Source organism: Bombina bombina, chromosome 3 (assembly GCF_027579735.1).
Source record: "Bombina bombina isolate aBomBom1 chromosome 3, aBomBom1.pri, whole genome shotgun sequence".
Classification (NCBI taxonomy): Eukaryota; Metazoa; Chordata; class Amphibia; order Anura; family Bombinatoridae; genus Bombina; species Bombina bombina.
Window position 1 is genome coordinate 348949294 of NC_069501.1, and position 17557 is coordinate 348966850.

General features: G+C 38.6%; 1 protein-coding gene across 1 annotated transcript in view; it reads left to right on the forward strand.

The window, feature by feature from the left end:
* Positions 1 to 17557, forward strand: part of CLCN4 (chloride voltage-gated channel 4) — a 125217-nt gene that overhangs the window by 74092 nt on the left and 33568 nt on the right. Inside the window, exons 6-8 of the mRNA XM_053706459.1 lie at positions 5225 to 5431; positions 5511 to 5591; positions 10117 to 10662. Of these exons, the coding sequence (XP_053562434.1) occupies positions 5225 to 5431; positions 5511 to 5591; positions 10117 to 10662 (834 nt within the window). The remainder of the gene's footprint in view (positions 1 to 5224; positions 5432 to 5510; positions 5592 to 10116; positions 10663 to 17557) is intronic.

The following is a 17557-nucleotide window of genomic DNA, read 5'->3' on the forward strand; positions in this document are numbered from 1 at the left end:
CAGGCTCTCTCTCCCTTGCATACTGTATTTGTGTTCCTATACACAGTGCTTCAGGCTCTCTCTTCCTTGCATACAGTATTTGTGTTCCTATACACAGTGCTTCAGGCTCTCTCTTCCTTGCATACTGTATTTGTGTTCCTATACACAGTGCTTCAGGCTCTCTCTTCCTTGCATACTGTATTTGTGTTCCTATACACAGTGCTTCAGGCTCTCTCTTCCTTGCATACTGTATTTGTGTTACTATACACAGTGCTTCAGGCTTTCTCTTCCTTGCATACTGTATTTGTGTTCCTATACACAGTGCTTCAGGCTCTCTCTTCCTTGCATACTGTATTTGTGTTCCTATACACAGTGCTTCAGGCTCTCTCTTCCTTGCATACTGTATTTGTGTTCCTATACACAGTGCTTCAGGCTTTCTCTTCCTTGCATACTGTATTTGTGCTCCTATACACAATGCTTCAGGCTCTCTCTTCCTTGCATACAGTATTTGTGTTCCTATACACAGTGCTTCAGGCTCTCTCTCCCTTGCATACTGTATTTGTGTTCCTATACACAGTGCTTCAGGCTCTCTCTCCCTTGCATACTGTATTTGTGTTACTATACACAGTGCTTCAGGCTCTCTCTCCCTTGCATACTGTATTTGTGTTACTATACACAGTGCTTCAGGCTCTCTCTTCCTTGCATACTGTATTTGTGTTCCTATACAGAGTGCTTTATGCTCTCTCTCCCTTGCATACTGTATTTGTGTTCCTATACACAGCGCTTCAGGCTCTCTCTTCCTTGCATACTGTATTTGTGTTCCTATACAGAGTGCTTCAGGCTCTCTGTTCCTTGCATACAGTATTTGTGTTCCTATACACAGTGCTTCAGGCTTTCTCTTCCTTGCATACTGTATTTGTGTTCCTATACACAGTGCTTCAGGCTCTCTCTTCCTTGCATACTGTATTTGTGTTCCTATACACAGTGCTTCAGGCTCTCTCTTCCTTGCATACTGTATTTATGTTCCTATACAGAGTGCTTCAGGCTCTCTCTCCCTTGCATACTGTATTTGTGTTCCTATACACAGTGCTTCAGACTCTCTCTTCCTTACATACTGTATTTGTGTTCCTATACACAGTGCTTCAGGCTCTCTCTTCCTTGCATACTGTATTTGTGTTCCTATACAGAGTGCTTCAGGCTCTCTCTTCCTTGCATACTGTATTTGTGTTCCTATACACAGTGCTTCAGGCTCTCTCTTCCTTGCATACTGTATTTGTGTTCCTATACACAGTGCTTCAGGCTCTCTCTTCCTTGCATACTGTATTTGTGTTCCTATACACAGTGCTTCAGGCTCTCTCTTCCTTGCATACTGTATTTGTGTTCCTATACACAGTGCTTCAGGCTCTCCCTTGCATACTGTATTTGTGTTCCTATACACAGTGCTTCAGGCTCTCTCTTCCTTGCATACTGTATTTGTTTTCCTATACACAGTGCTTCAGGCTTTCTCTTCCTTGCATACTGTATTTGTGTTCCTATACACAGTGCTTCAGGCTCTCTCTCCCTTGCATACTGTATTTGTGTTCCTATACACAGCGCTTCAGGCTTTCTCTTCCTTGCATACTGTATTTGTGTTCCTATACACAGTGCTTCAGGCTCTCTCTTCCTTGCATACTGTGTTTGTTTTCCTATACACAGTGCTTCAGGCTCTCTCTTCCTTGCATACAGTATTTGTGTTCCTATACACAGTGCTTCAGGCTCTCTCTCCCTTGCATACTGCATTTGTGTTCCTATACACAGTGCTTCAGGCTCTCTCTCCCTTGCATACTGTATTTGTGTTCCTATACACAGTGCTTCAGGCTCTCTCTTCCTTGCATACTGTATTTGTGTTCCTATACACAGTGCTTCAGGCTTTCTCTTCCTTGCATACTGTATTTGTGTTCCTATACACAGTGCTTCAGGCTTTCTCTTCCTTGCATACTGTATTTGTGTTACTATACACAGTGCTTCAGGCTCTCTCTTCCTTGCATACTGTATTTGTGTTCCTATACACAGTGCTTCAGGCTCTCTCTTCCTTGCATACTGTATTTGTGTTCCTATACACAGTGCTTCAGGCTCTCTCTTCCTTGCATACTGTATTTGTGTTCCTATACACAGTGCTTCAGGCTCTCTCTTCCTTGCATACTGTATTTGTGTTCCTATACACAGTGCTGCAGGATCTCTCTTCCTTGCATACTGTATTTGTGTTACTATACACAGTGCTTCAGGCTCTCTCTTCCTTGCATACTGTATTTGTGTTCCTATACACAGTGCTTCAGGCTCTCTCTCCCTTGCATACTGTATTTGTATTCCTATACACAGTGCTTCAGGCTCTCTCTCCCTTGCATACTGTATTTGTGTTCCTATACACAGTGCTTCAGGCTCTCTCTTCCTTGCATACTGTATTTGTGTTCCTATACACAGTGCTTCAGGCTTTCTGTTCCTTGCAAACTGTATTTGTGTTCCTATACACAGTGCTTCAGGCTCTCTCTCCCTTGCATACTGTATTTGTGTTCCTATACACAGTGCTTCAGGCTCTCTCTTCCTTGCATACTGTATTTGTGTTCCTATACACAGTGCTTCAGGCTCTCTCTTCCTTGCATACAGTATTTGTGTTCCTATACACAGTGCTTCAGGTTTTCTCTCCCTTGCATACTGTATTTGTGTTCCTATACACAGTGCTTCAGGCTCTCTCTTCCTTGCATACTGTATTTGTGTTCCTATACACAGTGCTTCAGGCTCTCTCTTCCTTGCATACAGTATTTGTGTTCCTATACACAGTGCTTCAGGCTCTCTCTTCCTTGCATTCTGTATTTGTGTTCCTATACACAGTGCTTCAGGCTCTCTCTTCCTTGCATACTGTATTTGTGTTCCTATACACAGTGCTTCAGGCTCTCTCTTCCTTGCATACTGTATTTGTGTTCCTATACACAGTGCTTCAGGCTTTCTCTTCCTTGCATACTGTATTTGTGTTACTATACACAGTGCTTCAGGCTCTCTCTTCCTTGCATACAGTATTTGTGTTCCTATACACAGTGCTTCAGGCTCTCTCTTCCTTGCATACTGTATTTGTGTTCCTATACACAGTGCTTCAGGCTCTCTCTTCCTTGCATACTGTATTTGTGTTCCTATACACAGTGCTTCAGGCTCTCTCTTCCTTGCATACTGTATTTGTGTTACTATACACAGTGCTTCAGGCTCTCTCTTCCTTGCATACTGTATTTGTGTTCCTATACACAGTGCTTCAGGCTCTCTCTTCCTTGCATACTGTATTTGTGTTCCTATACACAGTGCTTCAGGCTCTCTCTTCCTTGCATACTGTATTTTTGTTCCTATACACAGTGCTTCAGGCTCTCTCTCCCTTGCATACTGTATTTGTGTTCCTATACACAGTGCTTCAGGCTCTCTCTTCCTTGCATACAGTATTTGTGTTACTATACACAGTGCTTCAGGCTCTCTCTTCCTTGCATACTGTATTTGTGTTCCTATACAGAGTGCTTCAGGCTCTCTCTTCCTTGCATGCTGTATTTGTGTTCCTATACACAGTGCTTCAGGCTCTCTCTTCCTTGCATACTGTATTTGTGTTCCTATACACAGTGCTTCAGGCTCTCTCTTCCTTGCATACTGTATTTGTGTTCCTATACACAGTGCTTCAGGCTCTCTCTTCCTTGCATACTGTATTTGTGTTACTATACACAGTGCTTCAGGCTTTCTCTTCCTTGCATACTGTATTTGTGTTCCTATACACAGTGCTTCAGGCTCTCTCTTCCTTGCATACTGTATTTGTGTTCCTATACACAGTGCTTCAGGCTCTCTCTCCCTTGCATACTGTATTTGTTTTCCTATACACAGTACTTCAGGCTCTCTCTTCCTTGCATACTGTATTTGTGTTCCTATACACAGCGCTTCAGGCTCTCTCTCCCTTGCATACTGTATTTGTGTTCCTATACACAGTGCTTCAGGCTCTCTCTTCCTTGCATACTGTATTTGTGTTCCTATACACAGTGCTTCAGGCTCTCTCTTCCTTGCATACTGTATTTGTGTTCCTATGCACAGTGCTTCAGGCTTTCTCTTCCTTGCATACTGTATTTGTGTTCCTATACACAGTGCTTCAGGCTCTCTCTTCCTTGCATACTGTATTTGTGTTCCTATACACAGTGCTTCAGGCTCTCTCTTCCTTGCTTACTGTATTTGTGTTACTATACACAGTGCTTCAGGCTTTCTCTTCCTTGCATACTGTATTTGTGTTCCTATACACAGTGCTTCAGGCTCTCTCTTCCTTGCATACTGTATTTGTGTTCCTATACACAGTGCTTTAGGCTCTCTCTTCCTTGCATACTGTATTTGTGTTCCTATACACAGTGCTTCAGGCGCTCTCTTCCTTGCATACTGTATTTGTGTTCCTATACACAGTGCTTCAGGCTCTCTCTTCCTTGCATACTGTATTTGTGTTCCTATACACAGTGCTTCAGGCTCTCTCTTCCTTGCATACTGTATTTGTGTTCCTATACACAGTGCTTCAGGCTCTCTCTTCCTTGCATACTGTATTTGTGTTCCTATACACAGTGCTTCAGGCTCTCTCTTCCTTGCATACTGTATTTGTGTTCCTATACACAGTGCTTCAGGCTCTCTCTCCCTTGCATACTGTATTTGTGTTCCTATACACAGTGCTTCAGGCTCTCTTCCTTGCATACTGTATTTGTGTTCCTATACACAGTGCTTCAGGCTCTCTCTCCCTTGCATACTGTATTTGTGTTCCTATACACAGTGCTTCAGGCTTTCTCTTCCTTGCATACTGTATTTGTGTTCCTATACACAGTGCTTCAGGCTCTCTCTTCCTTGCATACTGTATTTGTGTTCCTATACACAGTGCTTCAGGCTCTCTCTTCCTTGCATACTGTATTTGTGTTCCTATACACAGTGCTTCAGGCTCTCTCTTCCTTGCATACTTCCTTTAGGTGCATGTACACAGTGATTTAGTCTTTCTCTTCCTGGGGCAACAAGTAATTGTGAAAATCATGGGCTGGCTAGCGGCTTCAAAATATGGTGAACTTTATTTAAAATAAAAAATAAAAATCATATTAAAATGGCCCACTGTAATGCAGTACTCAAAAAGGACTTAAAATGATACATTGTAGAATTGAACTCATTCTTTAACAATATGTAGCATGATATAACGTTATAGATAACTGTGTTTTTTGTCCTCCAGATAAAAACCATCCTTAGTGGTTTTATCATTCGTGGATACCTGGGAAAGTGGACACTTTTAATAAAAACAGTAACATTAGTCCTTGTAGTATCATCAGGCCTAAGCCTTGGAAAAGAAGGCCCTTTGGTACATGTGGCCTGTTGTTGTGGCAATTTCTTCAGCAGCCTTTTCTCTAAATACAGCAAAAATGAAGGCAAGAGAAGAGAGGTAAGTGACTTAAAGTAACTGGATATTGATATTTCCTTCCTAGAAGCATCTCTTTAGCTTGTTATGGTTTGTTTTACAGGTACTTTCAGCAGCATCGGCTGCTGGGGTTTCGGTTGCCTTTGGAGCTCCAATTGGTGGAGTGCTTTTTAGTTTGGAAGAGGTAAGTCAAAACATATTTTTAATTTAAAATGTGAGATTTTATGTGAAGGGATCCATTTATGAAGCTGCAATGGCGGCTTAGGAGCACCTGTAGCCAAGCGAGCCTGCAGCCTAGATATAAGAAGCAGCGGTAATCAGACCGCTGCTCTCTTAACCCATTAAGCCAACTGTTATATGGCGTATTTTAAACCCCCCTCCAGACTTTTCTGACCGGGGAGATTTACACTAGCCGTACTGCACAATGATAAATGCGTGCAGCCTATTGTTGCCTGTTAGATGCAATGCCTGCGGACAGGAGTGAAGATATACGCCCCGTCCACCCAGTCTATGTTAAATCTAGGCCCAAATGTGTCATTTTAATTTAAGAGGAAAACAAACATCTTCTTAACATATACACAAGAATCTCTTTTTTATTGTTGAAATAGGATGATGTAAAATTATGATTGTTATTCTTCTTTTTCTTAGTATTATTATTATTACTATTATTATTATTATTAATAATAATAATTTTAAAGTAATTTAAACGAATTGATTATGAAAAATATATCCCTAAAAATGTTAAACTGTTTAGACTATCTATCTATCTATCTATCTATCTATCTATCTATCTAAACCATGAAAACAAAATAGTCTTGGAAGACATAGGTTAAAATATTAAGTAACATATAATTGTTCTAGCTACCATCTAGATAGTTCACTTAATTCCTCTAAACTGTATAATCTGTTTCAACCATCTTGTTGCAATCTGTATTTTTATTCTAAAAATGTTTTACTTCATTATTAAAGGGATATTAAACACTTATTGCTTTTGGACAAACTTTCGGCTAGATTACGAGTTTGGCGTTAGCCTTAAAAAGCAGAGTTGAGAGGTCCCAACGCTGCTTTTTTACGCCCGCTGGTATTACGAGTCTGGCAGGTACAGGTGTACCACTCTCTTTTCTTCCGCAACTCGAGCATACCGCAAATCCCCTTACGTCAATTGCATATCCTATCTTTTCAATGGGATTTGCCTAACGCTGGTATTACGAGTCTTGGAAGAAGTGAGCGGTAGACCCTCTCCTGTCCAGACTCCTACCGCATTTAAAGTCAGTAGTTGAATTTTATGGGCTAACGCCGGAACATAAAACTCTTAACTAAAGTGCTAAAAAGTACACTAACACCCATAAACTACCTATTAACCCCTAAACCGAGGCCCCCCCCGCACATCTCAAACACTTTAATAAATATATTAACCCCTAATCTGCCGACCGGACATCGCCGCCACTTTAATAAATATATTAACCCCTAAACCGCTGCACTCCCGCCTCGCAAACACTAGTTACATTTTATTAACCCCTAATCTGCCGTCCCTAACATCGCTGACACCTACCTACATTTATTAACCCCTAATCTGCCACCCCCAACGTCGCCGCTACTATATTAAAGGTATTAACCACTAAACCTAAGTCTAAACCTAACCCCCCCTAACTTAAATATCATTTTAAATAATATAAATAAAATTACTACAATTAAATAAATTAATCCTATTTAAAACTAAATACTTACCGATAAAATAAACCATAAGATAGCTACAATATAACTAATAGTTAAATTGTAGCTAGCTTAGGGTTTATATTTATTTTACAGGCAACTTTGTATTTATTTTAACTAGGTACAATAGTTATTAAATAGTTATTAACTATTTAATAACTACCTAGTTAAAATAAATGCAAATATACCTGTAAAATTAATCCTAACCTATGTTACAATTACACCTAACACTACACTATAATTAAACTAATTACCTAAACTACCTACAATTAATTACAATTAAATTAAATAAACTAAATTACGAACAAAAACCCCCCACTAAATTACAGAAAATAAAAAAAGAATTACAAGAATTTTAAACTAATTACACCTAATCTAATCCCCCTAATAAAATAAAAAAGCCCCCCAAAATAATAAAATTCCCTACCCTATACTAAATTACAAATAGCCCTTAAAAGGGCCTTTTGCGGGGCATTGCTCCAAAGTAATCAGCTCTTTCACCTGTAAAAAAAATACAATATACCCCCCCAACATTAAATCCCACCACCCACACACCCAACCCTACTCTAAAACCCACCCAATCCCCCCTTAATAAAACCTAACACTACCCCCCTGAAGATCTCCCTACCTTCAGCCGTCTTCACCCAGCCGGGCACAAGTGGACCTCCAGAGGGGCAGAAGTCTTCATCCGATCCGGGCAGAAGAGGTCCTCCAAGCGGCAGAAGTCTTCATCCAGGATCAGCCAATAGGATTTTTCCTACATTAATTCCGATTGGCTGATAGATTCCTATCAGCCAATCGGAATTCAAGGGACGCCATCTTGGATGACTTCATTTAAAGGAACCTTCATTCAGTGTTAGGACGTCGTTTGAAGAGGATGGCTCTGCATCGGCTGGATTGAAGATGGACCCGCTCCGCTCCAGATGGATGAAGATAGAAGATGCCGTCTGGATGAAGACTTCTGCCGCTTGGAGGACCTCTTCTGCCCGGTTCGGATGAAGACTTCTGCCCCTCTGGAGGTCCACTTGTGCCCAGCTGGGTGAAGACGTCTCAAGGTAGGGAGATCTTCAGGGGGGGTAATGTTAGGTTTTTTTAAGGGGGGATTGGGTGGGTTTTAGAGTAGGGTTGGGTGTGTGGGTGGTGGGTTTTAATGTTGGGGGGGTGTATTGTATTTTTTTTTACAGGTGAAAGAGCTGATTACTTTGGGGCAATGCCCAGCAAAAGGCCCTTTTAAGGGCTATTTGTAATTTAGTATAGGGTAAGGAATTTTATTATTTTTTTTAATTATTATTTTATTAAGGGGATTAGATTAGGTGTAATTAGTTTAAAATTCTTGTAATTCTTTTTTTATTTTCTGTAATTTAGTGTTTGTTTTTTTCGTAATTTAGTTTATTTAATTTAATTGTAATTAATTGTAGGTAGTTTAGGTAATTTATTTAATGATAGTGTAGTGTTAGGTGTAATTGTAACTTAGGTTAGGATTTATTTTACATGTATATTTGTATTTATTTTAACTAGGTAGTTATTAAATAGTTAATAACTATTTAATAACTATTGTACCTAGTTAAAATAAATACAAAGTTGCCTGTAAAATAAATATAAATCCTAAGCTAGATACAAAAGTAACTATTAGTTATATTGTAGCTAGCTTAGGGTTTATTTTATCGGTAAGTATTTAGTTTTAAATAGGAATCATTTATTTAATTTTAGTAAATTTATTTAGATGTATTTAAATTATATTTAAGTTAGGGGGTATTAGGGTTAGGGTTAGACTTAAGTTTAGGGGTTATTAAATTTATAATAGTGGCGGTGACGTTGGCGGCGGCAGATTAGGGGTTAATAAATGTAATATAGTTGCGGCGACGTGGGGGGGTAGATTAGGGGTTAATAAATATAATGTAGGTGTCTGCGATGTTGGGGGCAGTAGATTAGGGGTTCATAAGTATAATGTAGGTGTCGGCGGTGTCCGGAGCGACAGATTAGGGGTTAATAATATAATGTAGTTGTCAGCGATAGCGGGGGCGGGATATTAGGGGTTAATAAGTGTAATATTAGGGGTGTTTAGACTCGGGGTTCATGTTAGGGTGTTAGGTGCATTCATAAAATTCCTTTCCCCATAGGAAACAATGGGGCTGCGTTAGGAGCTGAACGCTGCTTTTTTTGCAGGTGTTAGGTTTTTTTCAGCCAGCTCAGCCCCATTGTTTCCTATGGGGAAATCGTGCATGAGCACGTTTAGCCAGCTTACCGCTACCATAAGCAACGCTGGTATTGAGGTGAGATGTGGAACTAAATTCTGCTCTACGCTCACCTTTTTGCGGCTAACGCCAGGTTTAAAAAAACCTGTAATACCAGCGTTGTCTTAAGGGAGCGGTGGGAAAAAAAGGCTCCTTAGCACCGCACAGCCTTACCGACAAAACTCGTAATCTAGGCGATTGTACTTTGTTCTATGCTCCCTAAAGAGACCAAAAAGAAAAATCTGTAATCTGGCTTTTCAAAATGCTACAAATTGTCCCTAAACCACCGATTTGAATTTCAGTATTTGCAGGTTACAGATTTTGCTTTTTGGCGTTCCCAGTCCAAGCACTATGTAATACAAAAGCAAGAGATTTTTAATGTCCTTTTAAATGTTACATTTTGGAACATACCATTCCAAGTATGTTCTGCTAGAAATTAACTGTTTCAACAAAGCATACAGAGAGAAAAATGTAAATTTGAGAAATAAAAAAAAGGAAAGTAGAAATATTTTTTTTTACTATTGTACTCTCTGAATCATGAACATTTTAACTTTCTTACCTCTTTAAGCGTTTTGTACATGAAATATCAACTACAATAATTCCTTTCTAAATAATTCAATTTCCTTGGGAACACTTAAATAAATATCTCACTTCTTTATTATTATTATTATTATTATTATAGTAAATAATTATTGCCTAATTTATTTAGCTTGCTTGTTGGAATTAGTACATATCATTTCTCTTTTTTTTATTTTGGGGTAGGTGAGCTATTACTTTCCTCTGAAAACTCTTTGGCGTTCTTTTTTTGCTGCCCTGGTTGCTGCTTTTACACTAAGGTCCATCAACCCATTTGGAAACAGCCGTCTGGTTCTTTTTTATGTGGAATACCATACTCCTTGGTATATGGCTGAACTTTTTCCATTCATTCTACTTGGTGTCTTTGGAGGACTTTGGGGAACACTTTTCATCCGTTGTAATATTGCTTGGTGCAGGAGGCGCAAAACCACTATTCTCGGCAAGTATCCAGTTTTGGAAGTCATCGTTGTTACGGCTATAACTGCAATCATAGCCTACCCAAACCCTTACACCAGGAGAAGCACAAGTGAGTTAATATCTGAGCTTTTCAATGACTGTGGAGCTTTGGAATCTTCTCAGCTTTGTGATTACATTAATGATCCCAACATGACCCGACCTGTAGATGACATTCCGGACCGTCAGGCGGGGACAGGTGTATACACAGCAATGTGGCAGCTAGCCCTGGCTCTGATATTTAAAATTATAATTACTATATTCACATTTGGCATGAAGGTAAGACTACACTCATTTTTTTTATTCTAAAATGCATGTTAGAGCTGTAACATAGTAATAAAGGTTGAAAAAAGCATGAAGTGATTTCCAATTAGGCCTCAAAGGGAAAAATATTTTTTGATTTCAAAGTGACAATCCGATTTCTTTTTGGATCAACAAGCTAATATACTATCAATACTAACCATATATTCCTCTATAGTGCATAAAAAGCAAAAACAACATTTTTGTAATAACTTTTACTGAATTAGCTAAAAAAAACAACCTTATTAAAGGGACATAAACCCACATTTTTTCATGTAATTGGCAAGAGTCCATGAGCTAGTGACGTATGGGATATACAATCCTACCAGGAGGGGCAAAGTTTCCCAAACCTCAAAATGCCTATAAATACACCCCTCACCACACCCACAATTCAGTTTTACAAACTTTGCCTCCTATGGAGGTGGTGAAGTAAGTTTGTGCTAAGATTTCTATGTTGACATGCGCTTCTCAGCATTTTGAAGCCCGATTCCTCTCAGAGTACAGCGAATGTCAGAGGGACGTAGAGAGTATTACCTATTGTATGCAATGATTTTCCTAACGGGGGTCTTTTTCATAGGTTCTCTGTTATCGGTCGTAAAGATTCATCTCATACCTCCCTTTTCAGATCGACGATATACTCTCATATACCATTACCTCTACTGATAACTGTTTCAGTACTGGTTTGGCTATCTGCTATATGTGGATGGGTGTCTTTGAGTAAGTATGTTTTCATTACTTAAGACATCTCAGCTATGGTTTGGCACTTTATGCATTTATATAAAGTTCTAAATATATGTATTGTACTTATATTTGCCATGAGTTAGGTTCATGTATTTCCTTTTTGCAGACTGTCAGTTTCATATTTGGGGAAAGTTAAGAAATATTTTTCTTACCTGGGGTTTAGTCTTTTTCAATTGACTATTTGTTTCAAATTGCGGGCTGACTTAGGCTCGTGGGTGCGCCAAATGCTACACTTTATTGCGTCATTCTTGGCGTGAGAATTTTTTGGCGCGAAAGGCACGTCCGTTGATGCAAGTTCGTCATTTCCGGCGTCGTAATTGACAAAGAGGTTCACACAGGGTTGCGTCGTTAGTGACGCGAGTGTTTGTCATTTCCAGGCATGGTTGGCGCCAAAAAAATTTCCAGTTACGTTGTGCATCATACTTGGCGCTAAATTTTTGTCATTATTTATTTTCCCCATTGCTTTTGCCTCTTGCCTTTTTGTATGTCAGAGGGCTATGCTATTTGCATTTTTTTCCCATTCCTGAAACTGTCATATAAGGAAATTGACAAATTTTGCTTTATATGTTGTTTTTTATTTTACATTTTGCAAGATGTCTCAATCTGATCCTGCCTCAGAAGTATCTGTTGGAACTTTGCTGCCTGATGTCGGTTCTACTAAAGCTAAGTGCATTATTTTTCCGTCATTGTATGATACATTTTTTACATGCAGATATTGTATCCATCAGTTAATAGTACATTTCCTGTTGTTGTTCCTTCAACTTTTAATGTACATGTTATACCTATGAAATTTAAAGAATTTGTTACTGATTCTATTCAGAAGGCTTTGTCTGCTATTCTGCCTTCTAATTAATATAAAGGTCTTTTAAAACTTCTCATAAGGTTGATGAAATTTCAAATGACCGACAATATAATGAATTATCCTCTTCTGATGAGGATCTATCTGATTCAAAAGATCTTTCCTCAGATATTGACACTAACACATCTACTTATTTATTTAAAATGAAGTATTTTTCGTTCTTTGTTAAAGAAGTGTTAATTATTTTGGATATCATGGAAACTAGTCCTCTTGATATAAGAACTAGTAAATTCTGTTTTTAAACCTCCTGTGGTTGCTCCAGAGGTTTTTTTCCGTTCCTGATGCTATTTCTCTTATGATTTCTAAGGAATGGAATTGGCCGGGTACTTATTTTATTCCTTCTTCAAGGTTTAAAAAAATTGTATCTTTTTACCAGCAATTTCTATAGAGTTTTGGGAAAAGATCCTCAACTTGTTGGGGCTATTTCTACTCTTGCTGAACGTACCTCTATTCCTATGGAAGATAGTACTTAAGTTCTTTTAGATAGGAGACTTGAATCTTATCTAAGGAAAGCTTACTTATATTCAGGTCGTCTCAGGCCTGCATTTTCTTTGGCTGATGTTGCAGCTGCATCAACTTTTTTGTTGAAGATTTAGCGCAACAAGAATTGGATTCCGATTTATCTAGTATTGTTCGCTTTCTGCAACATACTAATCAGTTCTGATGCCATTTTTTGATATCATCAAGATTGATGTTAGATCTATGTATTTAGCTATTTTTAGCTACAAGAGTTTGAGGCTTAAATCTTGGAATGCTGATATGAATTTTTAAGTCTAGATTGCTATCTCTTCTTTCCAAGGTAATAAGAGACCTAAGGGTAAATATTAAGCTTCTAAATTGTTTTCGTTCTTTTTTTCAAATAAGGAACAAAAACCTAATCCTTCCCTATGGAATCTGTTTCCAATTGGAAACCTTCTTTAAATGGAATAAATCCAACCCATTTAAGAAACCAAAAAGCCAGCCCATAAGTCCGCATGAAGGTGCGACTCTCATTCCAGCTCAGCTGGTAGGGGGCAGATTAAGGAGTTTTTCAAGAATGTTTTGGATAATTTGGTCCAAATCAATGGTTTCAGAGTATTGTCTCTCAGGGGTTTCGAATAGGATTCTGAGTAAATCCTCCTGTGAGAAGATTTTTTTCTCTCACGTATCTCAGCAAATCCAGTTAAAGCTCAGGCTTTCCTGAAGTGTGTTTCAGACCTGGAGTTTCAGGGGTAGTTCCTTTTCAGGGACAAGGTCTGGGGTTTTTATTCAAATCTATTCATTGTCTCAAAGAAGGAAATTTCATTCAGACCAATTCTGGATCTGAAAATTTTGAATCGTTATGTAAGAGTACCAATTTTCAAATGGTGACTTTAAGGACTGTTCTGCCTTTTATTCAGCAAGGACATTTTAGGTCCATAATGGATTGCAGGATGTATACCTTTATATTCCGATTCATTCAGATCATTATCAGTTCCTGAGATTCTCTTTTCTAGACAAGCGTTGCTTTTCCATTTTTGGATTAGCAACCGCTCAAAGAATCTTTTTTAAAGGTTTTTGGTGCCCTGCTTTATGGAAACCAGAGAGCAGGGTATTGTGGTGTTTCCTTATTTGGACGATATTTTGGTACTAGCTCAGTCCTCCGTTCTGCAGAATCTCACACTAATCAACTAGTGTTGTTTCTTCGGAAACATGGTTGGAGGATCAATTTACCAAAAAGTTTCTTGATTCCTCAGACAAGGGTCACCTTTCCAGATAGATTCAGTGTCCATGACTCTGTCTCTAACAGACAAGAGATGTTTGAAAGTGGTTGCAGCCTGTCTGCACCTTCAGTCTCAGTCATTCCCTTCAGTGGTTATGTGCATGGAAAATTTAGGTCTCATGACTGCAGCATTGGACGCATTTCCCTTTGCCCGTTCTCACATGAGACCTCTCCAGCTTTGTTTGCTGAATCCATGGTGCAGGGATTATACTAATATATCTCAATTAATATCCTTAAATCCCAATGTTTGACACTCTCTGGCGTGGTGGTAAATCACCAGTGTTTAGTTCAAGGGGCTTCTTTGTTCGGCTAACCTGGACTATGATCTCTATAGATGCAAGTCTTTCAGGTTGGGGAGCTGTTTGGGAATCTCTGACAGCACAAGGGGTTTTGGAAATCTCAAGAGGCGAGATTACCAATCAATATTTTAGATCTCTGTGCTATTCTCAGAGCTCTTCAGTTTTGGCCTTTGTTGAAGAGAGAACTGTTCATTTATTTTCAAACAGACAATATCACATACAGTGGCATTTGTCAATCAGCAGGGTGGGACTCACAGTCCACAAGCTATGAAGAAGTATCTTGGATACTTGCTTGGGCGGAATCCAGCTCCTGTCTAATTTCTGCGGTGCATATCCCAGGTATAGACATTGGGAGGCAGATTATCTCAGCCGTCAGACGTTACATCCTGGGGAGTGGTTCCTCCATCCAGATGTGTTTTCTCAGATTGTTCAAGATATGGGGTCTTCCACAGATAGATCTGATGGCCTCACATCTAAGCAAGAGACTTCCCAGATGCCTGTCCAGGTTCAGGGATTTTCAGGCTGAAGCAGTGGGTGCGCTGACACTTTCTTGGTGTTATCAACCTGCTTATATTTTCCTGCCTTTAGTTCTTCTTCCAAGAGTGATTTCCAGAATCATCATGGAACAATCGTTTGTGTTGCTGTTAGCTCCAGCATGACCCCACAGGTTTTGGTATGCGGGTCTTGTTCGGATGTCCAGTTGCCAACCTTGGCCACTTCTGTTAAGGCTGGACCTACTGTCTCAAGGTCCGTTTTTTCCATCAGGATCTCAAATCATTAAATTTGAAGGTATGGAAATTGAACGCTTAGTGCTAAGTCATAGAGGTTTCTCTGACTCAGTGATTAATACTATGTTACAAGCTCCTAAATCTGTCTCTAGAAAGATTTATTATCGAGTTTGGAAGACCTATATTTTATGGTGTTCTTCTCATAAATTCTCTTGGCATTCTTTTAGAGTTGCAAGAATTTTACAGTTTCTTCAGGATTGTTTGGATAAGGTTTTGTCTGCAAGTTCCTTGAAGGGACTAATCTCTGCTCTTTCTCTTTTATTCACAGAAAGATTGCTAAACTTCCTGATATTCACTGTTTTGTACAGGCTTTAGTTCGTATTTAAGCCTGTCATTAAATCAATCTCTCCTCCTTGGAGTCTTAATTTGGTTTTGAAGGCTTTACAGGCTCCTCCATATTGAGCCTATGCATTCTTTGGACATTTAACTACTCTCTTGGAAAGTATTGTTCCTTTTGGCCATCTCTTCTGCTAGAAGAGTTTCTGAGCTATCTGCTCTTTCTTGTGAATCTCCTTTTCTGATTTTTCATCAGGATAAGGCGGTTTTGAGGACTTCATTTAAATTTTTTCCTAAGGTTGTGAATTCTAACAACATTAGTAGAGAAATTGTTGTTCCTTCCTTGTGTCCTAATCCTAAGAATTCTTTGGAAAGATCTTTACATTCTTTGGATGTGGTGAGAGCTTTGAAATATTATATTGAAGCTACTAAGATTTCAGGAATACTTCTAGTTTAGTTGTTATATTTTCTGGCCCTAGGAAAGGTCAGAAAAACTTCTGCTATTTCCTTGGTTTGTTGATTAAAGCTTCTGATTCTTCAAGCTTATTGGAGTCGGGTTAGGCCCCGCTTCAGAGAATTACAGCTCATTCTACTAGATCAGTTGCCACTTCGTGGGCTTTTAAGAATGAAGCTTCAGTTGTTCAAATTTGCAAACAGCAATTTGGTCTTCTTTACATACATTTACTTAATTCTACCATTTTGATGTATTTGCTTCTTCAGAAGCAGTTTTTGGTAGAAAAGTTCTTCAGGCAGCTGTTTCAGTTTGATTCTTCTGCTGATGTTTTAAGTTTTTCTTTTCTTTATGAGAATAACTTATATTTTGGGTTGTGGATTCATTTTTCAGCATATGGCTGTTGTTTATTTTTATCCCTCCCTCTCTAGTGACTCTTGCGTGGAGTTCTACATCTTGGGTATTCGATATCCCATACATCACTAGCTCATGGACTCTTGCCAATTACATGAAAGAAAACATAATTTATGTAAGAACTTACCTGATAAATTAATTTCTTTCATATTGACAAGAGTCCATGAGGCTCATCCTTTTTATGGTGGTTATGATTTTTTGCATAAAGCACAATTATTCCAAATTCCTTTGTTGATGCGTTTTACTCTTTTCTATATCACCCCACTTCTTGTCTATTCATTAAACTGAATTGTGGGTGTGGTGAGGGGTGTATTTATAGGCATTTTGAGGTTTGAGAAGCTTTGCCCCTCCTGGTAGGATTGTATATCCCATACGTCACTAGCTCATGGACTCTTGCCAATATGAAAGAAATTAATTTATCAGGTAAGTTCTTACATAAATTATGTTTTTTTCTTTCTTGATTCATATAGCTCATCCAATTTTTAGCAACTTTGTAATTTAATCCTATTATCATTTTTTCTTCATTCTCTTGGTATCTTTATTTGAAAAAGCAGGAATGTAATCTTTGGAGCCAGCCCATTTTTGGTTCAGCACCCTGGTTAGCACTTGGTGATTGGTGGCTAAATGTAGCCACCAATTACCAAACGCTAACCAAGGTTCTGCTTTTTCGAATAAATATACCAAGAGAATGAAGAAAAATTGTTAATTGGAGTGTTAGAATATTGCTTAAAATTGCATGCTCTATCTGAATCATGAAAGATTTTTTTGTGGTTTTATATCAATTTCATATCCTTATTGTTCTTACTGTATAGAACCCCTAGCGCTGCTGTAGGTAAAATTTCTGTATTGCAAGTCTCAATGGATGACCTTTTGGCCTCTAAATACATCTGTTGATGATCGGTCCAGTGTATTGGTTTTTTTTGTTTTCTTTGTTTTTTTAGTATTGTTAAACACTACATTATAAAAGAGAGAGGGAAATATAGAAGAGACAAACAGGGAAATGCTTCTCATTATTTTATTAGTGCACCAACATGTACACAGCACTGTGACACTAGATATTAAATTGTGATGTACAGTAAAAACATTTAAATGAACTATAAAGGGTTGAGAGCCCTGCATATTGGTCACTGTTAGCAGTAAACCAACTTTACTCAAGATGACCAGCAAGACAGACATTATAAAGGATAGAGTCAAAAATATAGAAAATTAAGCAGTAGAGATAAGAGAGAGGTTTATTTTAAGCAATAATTCAAGGATTAAAGAGATACTTTCTGACTGAGCGATATTGTGCATTGGTGGGGTGTA